At 45.0% G+C, this 23,581-nt stretch overlaps 1 protein-coding gene across 2 annotated transcripts in view; it reads right to left on the bottom strand.

Moving 5' to 3' along the window:
• Window positions 1–23,581, bottom strand: part of LOC139766195 (peroxisomal N(1)-acetyl-spermine/spermidine oxidase-like) — a 139,031-nt gene that overhangs the window by 78,747 nt on the left and 36,703 nt on the right. Inside the window, exon 1 of one of the 2 annotated variants that reach the window (XM_071694477.1) lies at window positions 12,965–13,123. The exons of the other annotated variant lie outside the window; for it this stretch is intronic. Coding sequence (XP_071550578.1) covers window positions 12,965–13,034 — 70 coding nt within the window. The 5' untranslated portion in view covers window positions 13,035–13,123. Of the gene's footprint in view, window positions 1–12,964; window positions 13,124–23,581 lie in introns of those variants that run through there. 2 annotated transcript variants of the gene reach the window in all.

The following is a 23,581-nucleotide window of genomic DNA, read 5'->3' as shown; positions in this document are numbered from 1 at the left end:
AAGTAACGTAAGGGTAAGAGAGATGTGTGGAAATTAAAAGAGCGTGGTTGAGAGAGCAGAAGAGGGTGTTTTGAAATGGTTTGGGCACATGGAGAGAATGAGTGAGGAAAGATTGACCAAGAGGTTATATGTGTCGGAGGTGGAGGGAACGAGGAGAAGTGGGAGACCAAATTGGAGGTGGAAAGATGGAGTGAAAAAGATTTTGTGTGATCGGGGCCTGAGCATGCAGGAGGGTGAACGGAGAGCAAGGAATAGAGTGAATTGGAGCGATGTGGTATACCGGGGTTGACGTGCTGTCAGTGGATTGAATCAAGGCATGTGAAGCGTCTGGGGTAAACCATGGAAAGCTGTGTAGGTATGTATATTTGCGTGTGTGGACGTGTATGTATATACATGTGTATGGGGGTGGGTTGGGCCATTTCTTTCGTCTGTTTCCTTGCGCTACCTCGCAAACGCGGGAGACAGCGACAAAGCAAAAAAAAGAAAAAATATATATATATATGTACATATATATATATATATATGTATATATATATATATATATATATATATATATATATATATATATATAATATATATATATATATATATATATACATATATATATATATATATATATATATATATATATATATATATATATATATATATATATATATATATATATATATACATACATATTGCTTTGTCGCTGTCTCCCGCGTTAGCGAGGTAGCGCAAGGAAACAGACGAAAGAATGGCCCAACCCACCCACATACATATGTATATACATACACGTCCACACACGCAAATATACATACCTATACATCCCAACGTATACATATATATATACACACAGAGACATATACATATATACACAAGTACATAATTCATACTGTCTGCCTTTATTCATTCCCATCGTCACTTTCGCCACACATGAAATAACAACCCCCTCCCCCTTCATGTGTGCGAGGTAGCGCTAAGAAAAGACAACAAAGGCCTCATTCGTTCACACTCAGTCTCTAGCTGTCATGTAATAATGCACCGAAACCAAGCTCCCATTCCACATTCAGGCCCCACAGAACTTTCATGGTTTACCCCAGGCGCTTCACAAGCCCTGGTTCAATCCACTGACAGCACGTCGACCCCGGTATACCACATGGTTCCAATTCATTCTATTCCTTGCATGCCTCTCACCCTCCTGCATGTTCAGGCCCCGATCACTCAAAATCTTTTTCACTCCATCCTTCCACCTCTAATTTGGTCTCCCACTTCTCCTCGTTCCCTTCACCTCTGACACATATATCCTCTTTGTCAATCTTTCCTCACTCATCTCTCCATGTGACCAAACCATTTCAACATACCCTCTTTGCTCTCTTAGCGACACTCTTTATTACCACACATCTCTCTTACCCTTTCATTACTTACTCGATCAAACCACCTCACACCACATATTGTCCTCAAACATTTCATTTCCAACTCATCCACTCTCCTCTCTATAGCCCACGCCACGCAACCATATAAAGTTTTTGGAACCACTGTTCCTTCAAACATACCCATTTTTCCTCTCCGAGCTAACGTTCTCTCCTTCCACACATTCTTCAACGCTCCCAGAACCTTCGTCCCCTCCCCCATCTGTGACTTACTTTCGCTTCCACTGTTCCATCCGCTGCCAAATCCACTCCCAGATATCTAAAAGACTCCACTTTCTCTAATTTTCCTCCATTGAAACTTACATCCCAATTAACGTGTCCCTTAACCCGACTGAAGCTAATAAACTTGCTCTTTTTCACATTTCCTCAACTTTCTCCTCACACACTTTTCCAGTCTCCAATCTCTGCAGATTGTCTCCCGAATCAGCTACTAGAGCTGTGTCATCAGCGAACAACAGTTGACTCACTTCCCAGACCCTCTTATCCCCAAAAGACTGCAAACTCCCTATCCACATCCATGCCCCACAGACCTTTCTATGGTTTACCCCAGATGCTTCACTCGCCCTGGTTCAGTTCATTGACAGCACGTCGACCCCAGTATACCACATCGTTCTAATTCACTCTATTCCTTGCAAACCTCTCATCCTCCTATATACTGAGGCCCCAATCGCTCAAAATCTTTTTCACTCCATCTTTCACTTCCAATTTGACCTCCCACTTCTTCCTTCCACCTCTGACACATACATCATCTTTGTCAATCTTTCCTCACTCATTCTCCATATGCCCAGAGCATTTCAACACAATCTTCTGCTCTCTCAACCACACTCTTTCTATTTCCATACATCTTTTTTTACTCTTTCATTACTTGCTAGGTCAAACCACATCACCCGGCATGTTGTCCACAAACATTTCATTTCCAACACATGTATCCTCCTCCGCACAACTCTATCCATAGCCCACGCCTCGCAACCATATAACATTGTTGGAGCCACTATTCCTTCAAACGTACCCATTCTTGCTCTCCGATGTCCCCATGGTTATTCAATTTGTTTATGGACTGGGCGGTTAGGGAGGTAAATGGAAGAGCTTTGGAGAAAGAGGCTAATATGCAGTGTCAGGGATGAGAGGGCCTGGGAAGTGAGTCAGTTGTTGTTCGCCGATGATATAGCTCTAGTGGCTGATTCGAGTGAGAAACTGAAGAAGTTGGGGACTGAGTTTGGAAAAGTGTGTGAAAGGAGGAAGTTCAGAGTACATGTGTAAGAGCAAGTTTATTAGGCTCAGTAGGGTTGAGGGTCAAGTATAATTGGAATGTAAATTTGAATGGAGAAAAATTGGAAGAAGTGAAGTGTTTCACATATCCGGGAGTGAACTTAGTAGCGAATGGAATCATGGAAGCGGAAGTGAGTCGAAGGGTGGGGGAAGAGGCGAAGGTTCTAGGAGCGATGTAGCAGGAGTGCTCCCGCATCCTACGCAGGGGACCCGGGTTCGATCCTGGCAGTTGGAGGTTAGTATGTTATATAGTATACGTACGTAAGTAAGAGAGATGGCCAGAGAGCGTTATTGGATTACGTGTTAATTGATAGGCGTGTGAAAGACACTTTTGGATGTTACTGTGCTGAGAGGTGCAACTGGAGGGATGTCTGAACATTATCTTGTGGAGGCGAAGGTGAAGATTTGTAGAGGTTTTCAGAAAAGAAGAGAGAATGTTGAGGAGACAAGAGCGGTGAGAGTAAGTCAGCTAGGTAAGGAGACTTGTGTGAGAAAGTACCAGAAGAAAAATGAATGCAGAATATTCCTGTGAGTCCACGGGGAAAATGAAACACGCGCAAAATTGTGATCCTTCCCAATATATATATATATATATATATATATATATATATATATATATATATATATATATATATATATATATAGATATAGATAGATAGATAGATAGATAGATAGATAGATAGATAGATAGATAGATAGATATATCATACTTTCTTGCTGTCTCCCACGTTAACGAGGTAGCGCAACGAAACAGAGGAAAGAATGGCCCAACCCACCCACATACAATACACATGTATATACATACACGTCCACACACGCACATATACAGACCTATACATCTCAACGTATACATATATATATACACACACAGACATATACATATATACACATGTACATAATTCATACTCTCTGCCCTTATTCATCCCCGTCGCCACCCCGCCACACATGAAATGACAACCCCCTCCCCCCGCATGTGCGCGAGGCAGCTCTAGGAAATGACAACAAAGGCCTCATTCGTTCACACTCCGTCTAGCTGTCATGTATAATGCACCGAAAACTCAGCTCTCTTTCCACATCCAGGCACCACAGAACTTTCCATGGTTTACCCAAGATGCTTCCTATGCATTGACAGCACGTCGACCCCGGTATACCACATCGTTCCAATTCACTCTATTCCTTGCACGCCTTTCACCCTCCTGTATGTTCAGACCCCGATCACTATGAATCTTTCTCACTCCATCTTTCCACCTCCAATTTGGTCTCCCACTTCTCCTCGTTCCCTCCACCTCTGATTCATATATCTTCTTAGTCAATCTTTCCTCACTCATTCTCTCCATGTGACTAAACCATTTCAAAACACCCTCTTCTGCTCTCTCAACCACACTCTTTTTATTACCACACATCTCTCTTACCCTTTCGTAAATTACTCGATCAAACCACCTCACACCACATATTGTCCTCAAACATCTCATTTCCAGCACATCCACCCTCCTGCGCACAACTCTATCTATAGCCCACGCCTCGCAACCATACAACATTGTTGGAACCACTATTCCTTCAAATATACACATTTTTGCTTTCCTAGATAACGTTCTGTCCTTCCACACATTTTTCAACGCTCCCAGAACTTTCGCCCCCTCCCCCACCCTATGATTCACTTCCGCTTCCATGGTTCCATCCGCTGCCAAATCCACTCCCAGATATCTAAAACACTTCACTTCCTCCAGTTTTTCTCCATTCAAACGTACCTCCCATTTGACTTGTCCCTTAACCCTACTGTACCTAATAACCTTGTTCTTATTCACATTTACTCTCAGCTTTCTTCTTTCACAAACTTTACTAAACTCAGTCACCAGCTTCTGCAGTTTCTTACCCGAATCAGCAACCAGCGCCGTATCATCAGCGAACAACAACTGACTCACTTCCCAAGCTCTCTCATCAACAACAGACTGCATACTTGCCCCTCTCTCCAAAACTCTTGCATTCACCTCCCTAACAACCCCATCCATAAACAAATCAAACAACCATGGAGACATCACACATCACTGCCGCAAACCTACATTCACTGAGAACCAATCACTTTCCTCTCTTCCTACTCGTACACATGGCTTACATCCTCGATAAAAACTTTTCACTGCTTCTAAGAACTTCCTTCCCACACCATATATTCTTAATACCTTCCACAGAGCATCGCTATCAACTCTATCATATGCCTTCTCCAGATCCATAAATGCTATATACAGTTCCATTTGCTTTTCTAAGTATTTCTCACATACATTCTTCAAAGCAAACACCTGATCCACACATCCTCTACCACTTCTGAAACCACACTGCTCTTCCCCAATCTGATGCTCTGTACATGCCTTCACCCTCTCAATCAATACCCTCCTATATAATTTACCAGGAATACTCAACAAACTTATACCTCTGTAATTTGAGCACTCACCTTTATCCGCTTTCCCTTTGTACAATGGCACTATGCAAGCATTCCGCCAATCCTCAGGCACCTCACCATGAGTCATAGTTACATTAAATAACCTTACCAACCAGTCAACAATACAGTCACCCACCTTTTTCATAAATTCCACTGCAGTACCATCCAAACCCGCCGCCTTGCCGGCTTTCATCTTCCGCAAAGCTTTTACTACCTCTTCTCTGTTTATCAAATCATTCTCCCTAACCCTCTCACTTTGCACACCACCTCGACCAAAACACCCTATATCTGCCACTCTATCAACAAACACATTCAACAAACCTTCAAAATACTCACTCCATCTCTTTGTCACATCACCACTACTCGTTATCACCTCCCCATTACCCCCTTCACTGAAGTTCCCATTTGTTCCCTTGTCTTACGCACGTTATTTACCTACTTCCAAAACATCTTTTTATTCTCCCTGAAATCTAATGATACTCTTTCACCCCAACTCTCACTTGACCTCTTTCTCGCCTCTTGCACCTTTCTCTTGACCTCTTGCCTCTTTCTTTTATACATCTCCCAGTCATTTGCATTATTTCCCTGCAAAAATCGTCCAAATTCCTCTCTCTTCTCTTTCACTAATAATCTTACTTCTTCCTCCCACCACTCACTACCCTTTCTAATCTGCCCACCTCCCACGCTTCTCATGCCACAAGCATCTGTTTCACAAGCCACCACTGCCTCCCTAAATACATCCCATTCCTCTCCCACTCCCGTTACGTCCTTGTTCTCCAGTTTTTCCATTCTGTACTCAGTCTCTCCTGGTACTTCCTCACACAAGTCTCCTTCCCAAGCTCACTTACTCTCACCACTCTCTTCACCCCAACATTCTCTCTTCTTTTCTGAAAACCTCTACAAATCTTCACCTTCGCCTCCACAAGATAATGATCAGACATCCCTCCAGTTGTACCTCTCAACACATTAACATCCAAAAGTCTCTCTTTCGCGCGCCTATCAATTAACACGTAATCCAACAACGCTCTCTGGCCATCTCTCCTACTTACATACGTATACTTATGTATATCTCTCTTTTTAAACCAGGTACTCCCAATCACCAGTCCTTTTTCAGCACATAAATCTACAAGCTCTTCACCATTTCCATTTACAACACTGAACACCCCATGTACACCAATTATTCCCTCAACTACATATATATATATATATATATATATATATATATATATATATATATATATATATATATATATATATATATATATATATATATATTTTTTTTTTTTTATTATACTTTGTCGCTGTCTCCCGCGTTTGCGAGGTAGCGCAAGGAAACAGACGAAAGAAATGGCCCAACCCCCCCCCCCCATACACATGTATATACATACGTCCACACACGCAAATATACATACCTACACAGCTTTCCATGGTTTACCCCAGACGCTTCACATGCCTTGATTCAATCCACTGACAGCACGTCAACCCCGGTATACCACATCGCTCCAATTCACTCTATTCCTTGCCCTCCTTTCACCCTCCTGCATGTTCAGGCCCCGATCACACAAAATCTTTTTCACTCCATCTTTCCACCTCCAATTTGGTCTCCCTCTTCTCCTTGTTCCCTCCACCTCCGACACATATATCTTCTTGGTCAATCTTTCCTCACTCATCCTCTCCATGTGCCCAAACCACTTCAAAACACCCTCTTCTGCTCTCTCAACCACGCTCTTTTTATTTCCACACATCTCTCTTACCCTTACGTTACTCACTCGATCAAACCACCTCACACCACACATTGTCCTCAAACATCTCATTTCCAGCACATCCATCCTCCTGCGCACAACTCTATCCATAGCCCACGCCTCGCAACCATACAACATTGTTGGAACCACTATTCCTTCAAACATACCCATTTTTGCTTTCCGAGATAATGTTCTCGACTTCCACACATTCTTCAAGGCCCCCAGGATTTTCGCCCCCTCCCCCACCCTATGATCCACTTCCGCTTCCATGGTTCCATCCGCTGCCAGATCCACTCCCAGATATCTAAAACACTTCACTTCCTCCAGTTTTTCTCCATTCAAACTCACCTCCCAATTGACTTGACCCTCAACCCTACTGTACCTAATAACCTTGCTCTTATTCACATTTACTCTTAACTTTCTTCTTCCACACACTTATCCAAACTCAGTCACCAGCTTCTGCAGTTTCTCACATGAATCAGCCACCAGCGCTGTATCATCAGCGAACAACAACTGACTCACTTCCCAAGCTCTCTCATCCCCAACAGACTTCATACTTGCCCCTCTTTCCAAAACTCTTGCATTTACCTCCCTAACAACCCCATTCATAAACAAATTAAACAACCATGGAGACATCACAAACCCCTGCCGCAAACCTACATTCACTGAGAACCAATCACTTTCCTCTCTTCCTACACGTACACATGCCTTACATCCTCGATAAAAACTTTTCACTGCTTCTAACAACTTTCCTCCCACACCATATATTCTTAATACCTTCCACAGAGCATCTCTATCAACTCTATCATATGCCTTCTCCAGATCCATAAATGCTACATACAAATCCATTTGCTTTTCTAAGTATTTCTCACATACATTCTTCAAAGCAAACACCTGATCCACACATCCTCTACCACTTCTGAAACCACACTGCTCTTCCCCAGTCTGATGCTCTGTACATGCCTTCACCCTCTCAATCAATACCCTCCCATATAATTTACCAGGAATACTCAACAAACTTATACCTCTGTAATTTGAGCACTCACTCTTATCCCCTTTGCCTTTGTACAATGGCACTATGCAAGCATTCCGCCAATCCTCAGGCACCTCACCATGAGTCATACATACATTAAATAACCTTACCAACCAGTCAACAATACAGTCACCCCCTTTTTTAATAAATTCCACTGCAATACCATCAAAACCTGCTGCCTTGCCGGCTTTCATCTTCCGCAAAGCTTTCACTACCTCTTCTCTGTTTACCAAATCATTTTCCCTAACCCTCTCACTTTGCACACCACCTCGACCAAAACACCCTATATCTGCCACTCTATCATCAAACACATTCAACAAACCTTCAAAATACTCACTCCATCTCCTTCTCACATCACCACTACTTGTTTTCACCTCCCCATTTGCGCCCTTCACTGAAGTTCCCATTTGCTCCCTTGTCTTACGCACTTTATTTACCTCCTTCCAGAACATCTTTTTATTCTCCCTAAAATTTAATGATACTCTCTCACCCCAACTCTCATTTGCCCTTTTTTTCACCTCTTGCACCTTTCTCTTGACCTCCTGTCTCTTTCTTTTATACATCTCCCACTCAATTGCATTTTTTCCCTGCAAAAATCGTCCAAATGCCTCTCTCTTCTCTTTCACTAATACTCTTACTTCTTCATCCCACCACTCACTACCCTTTCTAATCAACCCACCTCCCACTCTTCTCATGCCACAAGCATCTTTTGCGCAATCCATCACTGATTCCCTAAATACATCCCATTCCTCCCCCACTCCCCTTACTTCCATTGTTCTCACCTTTTTCCATTCTGTACTCAGTCTCTCCTGGTACTTCCTCACACAGGTCTCCTTCTCAAGCTCACTTACTCTCACCACCCTCTTCACCCCAACATTCACTCTTCTTTTCTGAAAACCCATACAAATCTTCACCTTAGCCTCCACAAGATAATGATCAGACATCCCTCCAGTTGCACCTCTCAGCACATTAACATCCAAAAGTCTCTCTTTCGCACGCCTGTCAATTAACACGTAATCCAATAACGCTCTCTGGCCATCTCTCCTACTTACATAAGTATACTTATGTATATCTCGCTTTTTAAACCAGGTATTCCCAATCATCAGTCCTTTTTCAGCACATAAATCTACAAGCTCTTCACCATTTCCATTTACAACACTGAACACCCCATGTATACCAATTATTCCCTCAACTGCCACATTACTCACCTTTGCATTCAAATCACCCATCACTATGACCCGGTCTCGTGCATCAAAACCACTAACACACTCATTCAGCTGCTCCCAAAACACTTGCCTCTCTTGATCTTTCTTCTCATGCCCAGGTGCATATGCACCAATAATCACCCACCTCTCTCCATCAACTTTCAGTTTTACCCATATTAATCGAGAATTTACTCTCTTACACCCTATCACACACTCCCACAACTCCTGTTTCAGGAGTATTGCTACTCCTTCCCTTGCTCTTGTCCTCTCACTAACCCCTGACTTTACTCCCCAGACATTCCCAAACCACTCTTCCCCTTTACCCTTGAGCTTCGTTTCACTCAGAGCCAAAACATCCAGGTTCCTTTCCTCAAACATACTACCTATCTCTCCTTTTTTCACATCTTGGTTACATCCACACACATTTAGGCACCCCACTCTGAGCCTTCGAGGAGGATGAGCACTCCCCGCGTGACTCCTTCTTCTGTTTCCCATTTTAGAAAGTTAATACAAGGAGGGAAGGATTTCTGGCCCCCCGCTCCCGTCCCCTCTAGTCGCTTTCTACGACACGCGAGGAATACGTGGGAAGTATTCTTTCACCCCTCACCCCAGGGATAATATACATATATATATACATATACACATACACACACATACACATACATACGCACATATACACACACACACACACATACATATATATACATATGAGAAATGTAAGAAACAATTTAGAAAACTGAAACTTCTAGCTTGAAATGAATGAAAAAAATGAATGTCACATAATGGTTCAACCTCTGGCTATGGAAAAAAAGGAAATGTATAATTTATTTACACAAACGTCAATATACCCTGGCCCCTGACTAGGTACAGGGAGCTTCGTGCAGCACAATCTAACGCTTCAACCCTTCAGAAATTGTAAGAGTGACACGTATATCACTACATATATGACGGTGGATTGAGGACTAGTCATCTTATAAGACTCACACAAGATGACGGACACCAGTGCCCGGGATTCCCAGGCGAACACAACCTTGCCTACGCCGGGAAAGCAGAGAGAGAGAGAGAGAGAGAGAGAGAGAGAGAGAGAGAGAGAGAGAGAGAGAGAGAGAGAGAGAGAGAGAGAGAGAGAATATATATATATATATATATATATATATATATATATATATATATATATATATATATATATATATATATATATAAAGACCTTATCATCTTACTACACCCGCCATGATCACTGCTGAACTTAACGTCTGTAAGTAGACTGGCACGACTCCTACCTACGTATGCTGGCCTGGCACTTTACCTGACCCTCGATGGTCAAGTCATGCTCATAGGTCACACTGCTTATGGTTATGTGAGGTGCTCAGTACGACTGACGTACTTGATGAGCGATACATCTCTCACGTCTCGTTCAACATTAGGTTAGTGACGCATGTCTCCTGTGGGTTGATACACGTATAAAAGAGCCATCCAGAAATTTCAGGAGAGAATTCAGTTTTCATGAAATATCTGAGTTTATTCGGGTGATCAGAGCTTACTGATGTACAATGCGAACTTAATCAAACGGGACATCAAACTGGGACAAACTGGCTTGTGAATATAACAGACAAACTTATCATGTCCGGAGACATATAGGATGTACAATAATAGAAATCACCAATAAAAGCATATATGAGGAAATCAACAATTAAGTATATATGAGAAATGCTCATTTACCATGAAAGGAAAGAAAATAAGACCAAAATAACACGACTAGTAATGAAATATGATGATAATGTATACATTCTTTATCAGTCATTTAAAAGATCAACATGAAAGCAGAGGTGAGGAAAATGCCTTGTAAAATGTCGTCTTTCGTGTGATGTCATGCACCAGAGAGATGGACAGTAAGTACCAATGGCAGAAATGAAATTCGTGCACCTGGAAAGCGACCCCTTAGTACAACCGTAGATAAAAACAGGTTGAGCATCGAATCGAACACACAAGACAAACGTCTCGAACAAGACAGGTCGGTACGGTCTGCGGAGAGGATTGTTTACCTAGTGTTGCCAACTTGAGATGGCAACGTCGGCTCAACGAACAAGAGCACCAGGAAGTGCTAGGATCCTAGGCGGTCTAACTCTGCAGTGGAGGAGATACTGAAGAGCAAGCTACTCCTCACGTCCCAGAGTGAGGGGAACCAGGAATGTCTGTACACACAGACACACACACACACACGGGGACAGAGCAGGTTGAGCAGGATGCTCCCTTCCACTGACAGAGCCACCGCCTGCCTGTGTAATGAACGTATGATTATGATGTGTGGAACGCGGAACGAGTTTGTCATTCATTGCATGCTTAACTTTGTGTGTGTGTGTGTGTGTGTGTGTGTGTGTGTGTGTATTATTGAATATATCACAAAAGTTCTTGGCCATAACTGGCCATTAAGTCTCATAATGAAGGTAATCATTGCAAGGATATTCTTGAGACCATTCACTCTAAAGCTGTGCTCACGGTGTCTTCTGGAACCAGTCCTCGTCTTCCTGGGTTGGGTAATGCCAGAACAGAAGATAAACACCATCCAGGCCAAGATTTATTAAATCATTTCCATTACAAACTGACCCACTCATGGGAAAGACGACCAGAATGAATTCCGCCACTTAACCCCTTCCTCACAATGATACGTCTCTAGGATATGATGACCTGGCCTTTAACCTGACCCTTATGGACCGTTGCAACTGAAATTTACGGACCGGTTAGGTCAATGGCCGGGGTCATCCTACCCAAAGATCGTACCTTCGTGCTCAAGGATCGTACCGTCTCGCTGAAGGATTTGGCTTAGTGCCGTCCTGGTGAGAACAACAAATATTCTCTCTTCTTGTGATTTTTCAACAACAAAAAACTTAATATTATTCTGCCGACACTTTCCCCGGACCTCCAGCCACGATTCCGTTAGAGCGAAGTTCTCGTGCCTGCGAGAGGCCGAAACCACACGAAACAAACGCACAAAACAGTGAGACGCCCGACTCAAATGAGACAGCTTGTCCCCACTGAAAACCAAAATTATTTATGACGATTATCCTCCCAGTCAAACCTTTGAGTAATACGACTCACAAACAAGAGTATGATAACTTAGCGCTCGAGTGCCACTACTTTACAGCTTAAGTGATAAAACTTAGCACTTCGATGATACGAAATAACATAAACTTTCGAGTACAACGATGTGTCAAACCGTCGTACTCAAGACGTGAAGTCGTCGTACTTATGGGACTAAGTCATCGTGCTTAAGAGACGAAGGAAACTTTAAACTACGGATAAATTCAGAGTAGAATCACTGAAGGAATAAACCTACTTCTGCACTGGTGATGCGTCATGTTTATCGGTACAACCTAAATAAGTGTCAGACTGAACAAAGGGCGTGTGACATTTACCTTATTTCATGAAAGTTTAAAGAATATATAATCATTTGTATCGCTTGAAGTATACGGAAATTATCCTTTTGTTGTGGTCAATATCTTGTTTAGTAATAAGAAAATCAACGAAAGATTACTTAGTTCGCTAATAGTTCGAGACTTTAACCAAACTCGTCACTGGCATTACACCAAACCACCACATCTTACAAACACATTCTGCCACAAAGTAGTTACACGTATGCTCGCCCCACTACATAAATCATCATGACCCACTCTAATACCACACAGTTAATATTATCAACACACAGTTACCACCATGATTTTAGCGTACATGAAGAACATGGTCAGTTTAAGTCTCACGAGAGCAAAACTCCCTCCCCCATGTATTTTACAACTATAATTACATAAAAGGGCCAACAAAACAACACATATTTATCTCAAATAATAAACTTAACTGCGTCAATTGTGCCATACCATTATGATCCAGCGTCAACAGGAGAGAGATGGGCAATATCATCAGCACGAGACAGACAGGACCAAACATTTTGACCGTCTTGAACCTAGGCAGGCAGACACACACCCGGCCAGGCCAGGCTCGCCAAGTCGCGTCGGTCGCAGCAACACGAGTGACGACGGCGACTCGCCCGCCCTCTACGTCCACCACCACCACCAGCCACCACCACCCCGCCCCTCACCGCCACAACGACACAACCACAAGCGTATATCAAACTCACACGTTCACTGACTTACACGAGAAATACAAGTCAACATGCACGCATCATGATATGGGCAATAGGTACAATGAGATCGTCGGCATATATATATGTGCAGCTAGAACCTTGCGCTAGGAACACGAACTTGTTACAGAAGCGGAAAATAGTCCATAAACGTAAGCAGGCACAAACACCTAGATACCAGCGCATACATAATCATCATCATCCAGTGATGGTGAAGAGAAGAAATTTGTACTGTTAGGTGCAGAGGTACTGTGGAAGTACATAGTTAGATGGGAGGGTATGAATCATATGCTGATTTTTCCGGATCAGTTTCTGTTGACAAAACTGTGGATCAACCAGATCAACCAGAGACATGGAGGTTGATCTGCCAACACTGCAAGCATCAGCTTCAATTGTGTTGCAAGAGGTTGGTGGAGGGAAGTCGTTTAGCGGGAAGAATGGCTTATTAAAGTACTAATATAATATCATAGAGACTATATAAACGAGATAAAAGAAATTCCTGAGGCAAAATGAACCAAGATAATTGACAGATACTGCCAGGGAGTAAGGGGATAACCAACAATAATTACGTTCAACATGGAACTATGTAACGTGAGGGTGATATACAGGATGAGAAAAAAAGAAAAAATTGCAAGCAAGCAAGAAGGTATCCGTCATATTTGATAGACCCAGGGAACTGAGATATATAGTTAATGAACACATAGATTGTCGAAAGACGAAAAAAAAAAAAAGACATTCACAAAGGTCAGAGGTCGGAGCAGACACCCGGAGCAGACCAGCGAGATGAGATGAGGAAAACGGTGGTGGAAACCAGCAAAAGTTGTAGAAATTGACATAAATAGATTAATGAAGGGCAGTGACCCACATAAAGAAGGTAGTCCAAGTGTTGCGGTGAAGCGTTCTGATAAACTTCACTTCAGACTTTGATTATGATGTCACTGGAGGAAGGTAACGCGTTAAGGCAGTGGCAGAGGATAAATGATTTACAGACTTGTTTTTTCTGACAAATGTGGTGTGCAAAATACTTGAAAAAATCACCAGAAAGCAACTGAATGACTGCTTGCAAAAAAATAAACTATACATGTTTATACACAAACAGTAAGCATACATGTGTATACACAAACAGTAAGCATGAATGTGTATACACAAACAGTATACAAACAAGTGTATACACAAAACAATAAGCATACATGTGTATACACAAACAGTAAACACATAAGTGTATACTAAAAACAGTAAACATACAAGTGTATACACAAACAATAAGCATACATGTGTATGCAAACAAACACATCACAGTCGTCAGCAACATACATTAACAACATGGTGCATACGTGGTCCCAGCCTCCCAATGCAATGAATGTACGACCCATGACCACGACGGTGCGACCCATGACCACGACGGTACGACCCATGATCACGACGGTACGACCCATGATCACGACGGTACAACCCATGACCACGACGGTACGACCCATGACCACGACGGTACGAACAATGACCACGACGGTACGACCCATGATCACGACGGTACAACCCATGATCACGACAGTACGATCCATGACCACGACGGTACGACCCATGACCACGACGGTACGACACATGATCACGACGGTACAACCCATGATCACGACGGTACGACCCATGATCACGACGGTACGACCCATGACCACGACGGTACGACACATGATCACGACGGTACAACCCATGATTACGACGGTACGACCCATGACCACGACGGTACGACCCATAACCACGACGGTACGACACATGATCACGACGGTACAACCCATGATCACGACGGTACGACCCATAACCACGACGGTACAACCCATGATCACGACGGTACGACCCATGACCACGACGGTGCGACCCATGAACACTACGGTACGACCCATGACCACGACGGTACGACCCATGATCACGACGGTACAACCCATGATCACGACGGTACGACCCATGATCACGACGGTACGACCTATGGCCTCGACGGTACAACCCATGACCACGACGGTACGACCCATGAACACGACGGTACGACACGATCACGACGGTACGACCCATGATCACGACGTTACGACCCATGACCACGACGGTACGACCCATGACCACGACGGTACAACCCATGACCACGACGGTGCGACCCATGACCACGACGGTACGACCCATGACCACGACGGTACGACACATGATCACGACGGTACAACCCATGATCACGACGGTACGACCCATGATCACGACGGTACGACCCATGACCACGACGGTACGACACATGATCACGACGGTACAACCCATGATTACGACGGTACGACCCATGACCACGACGGTACGACCCATAACCACGACGGTACGACACATGATCACGACGGTACAACCCATGATCACGACGGTATGACCCATAACCACGACGGTACAACCCATGATCACGACGGTACGCCCATGACCACGACGGTGCGACCCATGACCACGACGGTACGACCCATGACCACGACGGTACGACCCATGATCACGACGGTACAACCCATGATCACGACGGTACGACCCATGATCACGACGGTACGACCCATGGCCTCGACGGTACAACCCATGACCACGACGGTACGACCCATGAACACGACGGTACGACACGATCACGACGGTACGACCCATGATCACGACGTTACGACCCATGACCACGACGGTACGACCCATGACCACGACGGTACAACCCATGACCACGACGGTGCGACCCATGACCACGACGGTACGAACCATGATCACGACGGTACGACACATGATCACGACGGTACAACCCATGATCACGACGGTACGACCCATGACCACGACGGTACGAACCATGACCACGACGGTACGACACATGATCACGACGGTACAACCCATGACCACGACGGTGCGACCCACGACCACGACGGTACGAACCATGACCACGACTGTACGACCCATGACCACGACGGTACGAACCATGACCACGACGGTACAACCCATGACCACGACGGTACGACCCATGATCATGACGTTACGACCCATGATCACGACGCTACGACCCATGACCACGACAGTACAACCCTTGACCACGACGTTACGACCCATGACCACGACGGTACAACCCATGATCACGACGTTACGACCCATGATCACGACGGTACAACCCATGACCACGACGGTACGAACCATGACCACGACGGTACGACCCATGACCACGACGGTACAACCCATGACCACGACGGTACGACACATGACCACGACGGTACGAACCATGACCACGACGGTACGACCTACGACCACGACGGTACGACCCATGAACACGACGGTACGACCCATGACCACGACGGTACAACCCATGACCACGACGGTACAACCCATGACCACGACGGTACGACCCTTGACCACGACGGTGTACCCATGACTACGACGGTACGACCCATGAACACGACGGTACGACCCATGACTACGACTGTGCAACCCATGACCACGACGGTACGACCCTTGACCACGACGGTACAACCCATGATCACGACGGTACGACCCATGATCACGACGGTACGACCCATGACTACGACTGTACAACCCATGACTACGACGGTACGACCCATGACCACGACGTTACGACCCATGACCACGACGGTACGACCCATGACCATGACGGTACAACCCATGATCACGACGGTACGAACAATGACCACGACGGTACGACACATGACCACGACGGTACAACCCATGATCACGACGGTACGAACCATGACCACGACGGTACGACCCATGACCACGACGGTACGACACATGATCACGACGGTACAACCCATGATCACGACGGTACGACCCATGATCACGACGGTACGACCCATGACCACGACGGTACGACCCATGACCACGACGGTACGAACCATGACCACGACGGTACAACCCATGATCACGACGGTACAACCCATGACCACGACGTTACGACCCATGACCATGACGGTACGACCCATGACCACGACGGTACAACCCATGATCACGACGGTACGACCCATGACCACGACGGTACAACCCATGACCACGACGGTACGACCCATGACCACGACGGTACAACCCATGACCACGACGGTACGACACATGACCACGACGGTACAACCCATGATCACGACGGTACGAACCATGACCACGACGGTACAACCAATGATCACGACGGTGCGACCCTTGACCACGACGGTACAACCCATGACCACGACGGTACGACCCATGATCACGACGGTACAACCCATGATCACGACGGTACGAACCATGACCACGACGGTACGACCCATGACCACGACGGTACGACCCATGACCACGACGGTACGACACATGATCACGACGGTACGAACCATGACCACGACGGTACAACCCATGACCACGACGGTACAACCCATGAACACGACGGTACAACCCATGATCACGACGGTACGAACCATGATCACGATGGTACGACCTACGACCACGACGGTACAACCCATGACCACGACGGTACGACCCATGATCACGACGGTGCAACCCATGATCACGACGGTACGAACCATGACCACGACGGTACAACCCATGACCACGACGGTACGACACATGATCACGACGGTACGAACCATGACCACGACGGTACAACCCATGGCCACGACGGTACAACCCATGACCACGACGGTACAACCCATGACCACGACGGTACGAACCATGATCACGACGGTACGACCTACGACCACGACGGTACAACCCATGATCACGACGGTACGACCCATGACCACGACGGTAAGACACATGATCACGACGGTACGATCCTTGATCACGACGTTACGACCCATGTCACGACGGTACGAACCATGACCACGACGGTACGAACCATGACCACGACGGTACAACCCATGACCGCGACGGTACGACCCATGATCACGACGGTACGACCCATGGCCTCGACGGTACAACCCATGACCACGACGGTACGACCCATGACCACGACGGTACAACCCATGACCACGACGGTACGACCCATGACCACGACGGTACGACCCTTGACCACGACGGTACGAACCATGACCACGACGGTAAGACCCATGACCACGACGGTACGACCCATGACCACGACGGTACGACCCATGACCACGACGGTACGACCCATGACCACGATGGTACGACCCATGATCACAACGGTACGACCCATGACCACGACGGTACGAACCATGACCACGACGGTAAGACCCATGACCATGACGGTACGACCCATGACCACGACGGTACGAACCATGACCACGACGGTAAGACCCATGACCACGACGGTACGACCCTTGAGCACGAAGGCGCGACCCTGAAGGACAGCGGTACGGCCCTTGAGCACAAATGTACGACTCTTTCAGCACGGCTTTGAGAACCTAGCCTTTATGGTGGCTTATCCTCCGACCTGACCATGGAAGGTCAGGTCAAAGGCTCATCCCGTCCTGTACAAGAGGAGATACATCATGTATTATGTGTGATGATAAGGCGCCAGTCTCTTGGGCGAGCGGACGTTCATGTATCATCATGAGTGACAATGACGAATTTACTGTATGAATGACTTCGAGCCTCCGACCCTAAGGTTGGCTAGTGTGCCCCAGTGGAGTCAAGACAAGTGTATAAAGCTGCCGCTGTAACACATGGTACAGAGCCAGTCATTTCCGGTGGCTTCCAATTCCCACATCACTTCTCGCTTGGTAGAACCACACACCAGCCAAGCCTCACGACACACACACACACACACACACGACACTGAACGTTGAAAATCTACCACTTGTGGACCGACTGACTAAAGTCACGTAAACTGTAACTAAAGTCATAATTACTGTGACGGCCCTTCATCCCACGAAATAAAGGTAGGTTCAGACGAAAAATATATATATTCAACATTTCCCGCGTTGGTGAAGTAGCGCTAAGAACAGGGGCGTGAGCCTTAGAAGGAAAATCCACACTTGGCTTCCTTCTCGGTTCCCTCTTTCGGTAAAGTACAACAGGAGGGAAGGATTTCCAGCCCGCGGCTCCCTCCCCTTTTAGTCGCCTTCTACGACACGCAGGGAATATGTGGGCAGTATTCTTTCTCGCGTATCTAAAGGGATAATATATACAGGGTGCCTCAAAGAAATGTAACGACACTTTGAATTTTTATCAATACAATGTCAACTTAACTACATCCAAGGCGACTAAATGGGGGAGCGGAGGGGATGGAAACCCTCCCCTCCTTGTATTTCAATTTTCTAAAAGGGGAAACAGGAGTCATGCGGGGAGTGCTCATCCTCCTCGAAGGCTCAGATTGGGGTGTCTGAATGTGTGTAGATGTAACCAAGATGAGAAAAAAGGAAAGATAGGTAGTACATTTAAGGAAAGGAACCTGGATGTTCTGGCTTCGAGTGATACGAAGCTTAAGGGTAGAGAAGAATGGCTTGAAAAAGTCTTAGTGGTAAAGTCAGGGGTTAGTGAGAGGACAAGAGCTAAGGAAGAATGAGCACTACTCCTGAAGCAGGAGTTGTGGTGGGAGTGTGTGATAGAGTGTAAGAAAGTAAATTCTAGATTGATGGGGTGAAACTGGGAGTGGATGGAGAGAGATGGGTGATTATTGGTGCTTATGCGCCTGGTCATGAGAAGAAAGATCATGAGAGGCAAGTGTTTTGGGAGCAGCTGAGTGAGTGTGTCACGCGCTTTGATGCACGAGACCAGGTATTAGCGATGAGTGATTTAAATGCGAAGATGAGTGACATGGCGGTTGAGGGTATAATTGAGGTACATGGGGTGTTCAGTGTTGTGAAGGGAAATGGTGAGGAGCTTGTGGATTTATGTGCTGAAAAAAGACTGGTTATTGGGAATACCTGGTTCAGAAAGAGAGATATACGTAAGTATACGTATGTGAGCAGCAGAGATGATCAAAGGGCATTATTGGATTACGTGTTAATTGATAGGCGTGTAAAAGAGAGACTTAGATATAAATCTGCTGAGAGGGGCAGCTGCAGCAATGTCTGATCACTATCTTGTGGAGGCGAAAGTAAAGATATGTAGAGGTTTTCAAAAAAAAGAAGAATGTTGGGGAGAAGGAAGTGGAGAGAGTAAGTGAGCTTGGGAAGGAGACTTGTGTGAGAAAGTACCAGGAGATATTGAATGTCGAATGGCAAAAGGTGAGAGCAAATGACGAGAGGGGAGTGGGGTGAGGAATGGGATGTATTTAGGAAGCAGTAATGGCATGTGCAAAAGATCCATGTGACATGAGAAAGGTGGGATGTGGGCAGATTAGAAAGGGCAGTGAGTGGTGGGATGAAAAAGTAAAATTGTTTATGAAAGAGAAAAGAGAGGTGTTTGGATGATATTTACAAGGAAGGAGTGCTGATGACTGGTAGATATATAAAAGAAACCGGTAGGAGGTCAAGAGAAAGGTGCAAGGATTGAAAAAGACGGCAAAGGAGAGCTGGGGTGAGAGAGCATCATAAAACTTTACGGAGAATAAAAAGATGTTTTGGAAGATGAAAAACGTGCGTAAGACAAGAGAACAAATGGGAACATCGGTGAAGGGGGCTAATGGGGAGGTAGTAACAAGTAGTGGTGATGTGAGAAGGAGATGGAGTGAGTATTTTAAAAGTTTGTTGAATGTGTTTGATGATAGAGTGGCAGATGTAGGGTGTTTTGGTCTTGGTGGGGTGCGAAGTGAGAGCGTCTAGAAGAATGGTTTGGTTAAAAGAGAAGAGGTAGTGAAAGCTTTGCAGATGATGAAACCGGCAAGGCGGCGGGTTTGGAGGGTTTTGGAGTAGAATTTATAAAGAAAGAGGGTGACTGTGTTGTTGATTGGTTAGTAAGGATATTAAGTGTATATATGGATCATGGTGAAGTATCTGAGGACTGGCGGAATAAGTGCATAGTGCCTCTGTACGAAGGCAAAGAGGAACTACAGAGGCATAAGTTTGTAGAGTATTCCTGGGAAAATATATGGGAGGGTATTGATTGCGAGGGTGAAGGCATGTACAGAGCATCAAACTGGTGAAGAGCAGTGTGGTTTCAGAAGCGGTAGAAGATGTGTGGATCAGGTGTTTGCGTTGAAGAATGTGCGTGAGAAATACTTGGAAAACAGATGGATTTGTATGTAGCATTTATGGATCTGGAGAAGGCATATGATCGGATTGACAGAGATGCTTTATGGAAGGTCTTAAGAGTCTATGGTGTGGGAGGTAAGTTGCTAGAAGCAGTGAAAAGTTTTATCAAGGATTTAAGGCATGTGTACGAGCAGGAAGAGAGGACAGTGAGCGGTTCGCAATGAAAGTCGGTCTGAGGCAGGTGTGTGTGATGTTCCCATGGTGTTTAATTTGTTTATGGATGGGGTGGTTAGGGAGATTAATGCAATGTTTTGGAGAGGGGGGGGGGCGAGCAAGCTGCCTGTTGGAGAGAGGGGGGCGAGCATGCTGTCTGTTGGAGATGAAAGGGCCTGGGAAATGAGTTAGTTGTTCGCCGATGATACAGCTCTGGTCGCTGATTCGAGTGAGAAATTGCAGAAGTTGGTGATTGAGTTTGGAAAAGTGTGTCAAAGAAGAAAGTTGAGAGTAAATGTGAATAAGAACAAGGTTATTAGGTTCAGTAATGTTGAGGGACATGTTAATTGGGAAGTAAGTTTGAATGGAGAAAAAACTGGAGGAAGTGAACTGTTCTAGATATCTAGGAGTGGATTTGGCTGCGGATGGAACCATGGAAGCGGAAGTGAGTCACAGGGTGGGGGAGGGTGGGAAGGTTTCGGGAGCGATGAAAAATGTGTGGAAGAGAGAACGTCATCTCAGAGCAAAAACGGGTACGTTTGAGGGATTGGTAGTTCCAACAATGTTATATGGTTGCGAGGCGTAAGCTACAGATAGGGTTGTATGGAGGAGAGTGGATGTGTTGGAAACGAAATGTTTGAGGACAATATGTGGTGTGAGGTGGATTTATCGAATAAATAATGAAACGGTAAGAGAGATGTGTGGTAATAAAAAGTGTGGTTGAGAGAGCAGAAGAGGGTATGGTGAAATGGTTGGGACATATGGAGAGAATGCGTAGGGAAAGGTTGACAAAGAGGATATATTTGTGAGAAGTGGAGGGAACAAGAAGTGGGAGACCAAACTAGAGGTGGAAGTATGGAGTGAAAAAGATTTTGAGTGATCGGGGCCTGAATATACCGGAGGGTGAGAGGCGTGCAAGGAATACGTGAACTGGAACGATGTAGTATACCGGGGTCGACGTGCTGTCAATGGATTGAACCAGGGCATGTGAAGCGTCTGGGATAAACCATGGAAAGGTCTGTGGGGCCTGGATATATAGATATGGAGCTGTGGTTTCGGTGCATTACACATGACAGCTAGAGACTGAGCGTGAACGAATGTGGCATTTTTTTATCTGTTTTCCTGGCGCTACCTCACTGAAACAGGGGACAGCGATGCCGTTTCCCATGGGGCAGGGCAGCGCCAGAAATGGATGGAGGCAAGCAAGTATGAATATGTATATGTGTATATATGTATATGTCTTTGTATGTGTATGTATATGTATGTATATGTGTATATTTTGATACGTATATGTATTTATCTATTCATTTAATTTGCTTTGTCGCTGTCTCCCGCATTAACGAGGTAGCGCAAGGAAACAGACGAAAAAAGAGCCCAAACCACCCACATCCACATGTATATACATACACGTCCACACACGCAAATATACATACCTATACAACGCTACCTTGCTAATGCGGGAAATGGCGAATAGTACGAAAGAAAGAAATATATATATATATATATATATATATATATATATATATATATATATATATATATATATATATATATATATATACATATATACCTCGCAAACGCGGGAGACAGCGACAAAGCAAAATAAAATAATAATAAATAAATAAATATATATATATATATATATATATATATATATATATATATATATATATATATATATATATATATATATATATATATATATATATATATATATATATATATATATATAAGGAACCTGGATGTTTTGGCTCTGAGTGAAACGAAGCTCAAGGGTAAAGGGGAAGAGTGGTTTAGGAAGGTCTTGGGAGTAAAGTCAGGGGTTAGTGAGAAGACAAGAGCAAGGGAAGGAGTAGCAATACTCCTGAAACAGGAGTTGTGGGAGTATGTGATAGAATGTAAGAAAGTAAATTCTCGATTAATATGGGTAAAACTGAAAGTTGATGGAGAGAGATGGGTGATTATTGGTGCATATGCACCTGGGCATGAGAAGAAAGATCATGAGAGGCAAGTGTTTTGGGAGCAGCTGAATGAGTGTGTTAGTGGTTTTGATGCACGAGACCGGGTTATAGTGATGGGTGATTTGAATGCAA

This window comes from Panulirus ornatus, chromosome 57 (genome assembly GCF_036320965.1).
Source record: "Panulirus ornatus isolate Po-2019 chromosome 57, ASM3632096v1, whole genome shotgun sequence".
NCBI lineage: Eukaryota > Metazoa > Arthropoda > Malacostraca > Decapoda > Palinuridae > Panulirus > Panulirus ornatus.
Note: the sequence above shows the minus strand (reverse complement) of the source record. Positions and strands in the feature narration are given on the sequence as shown.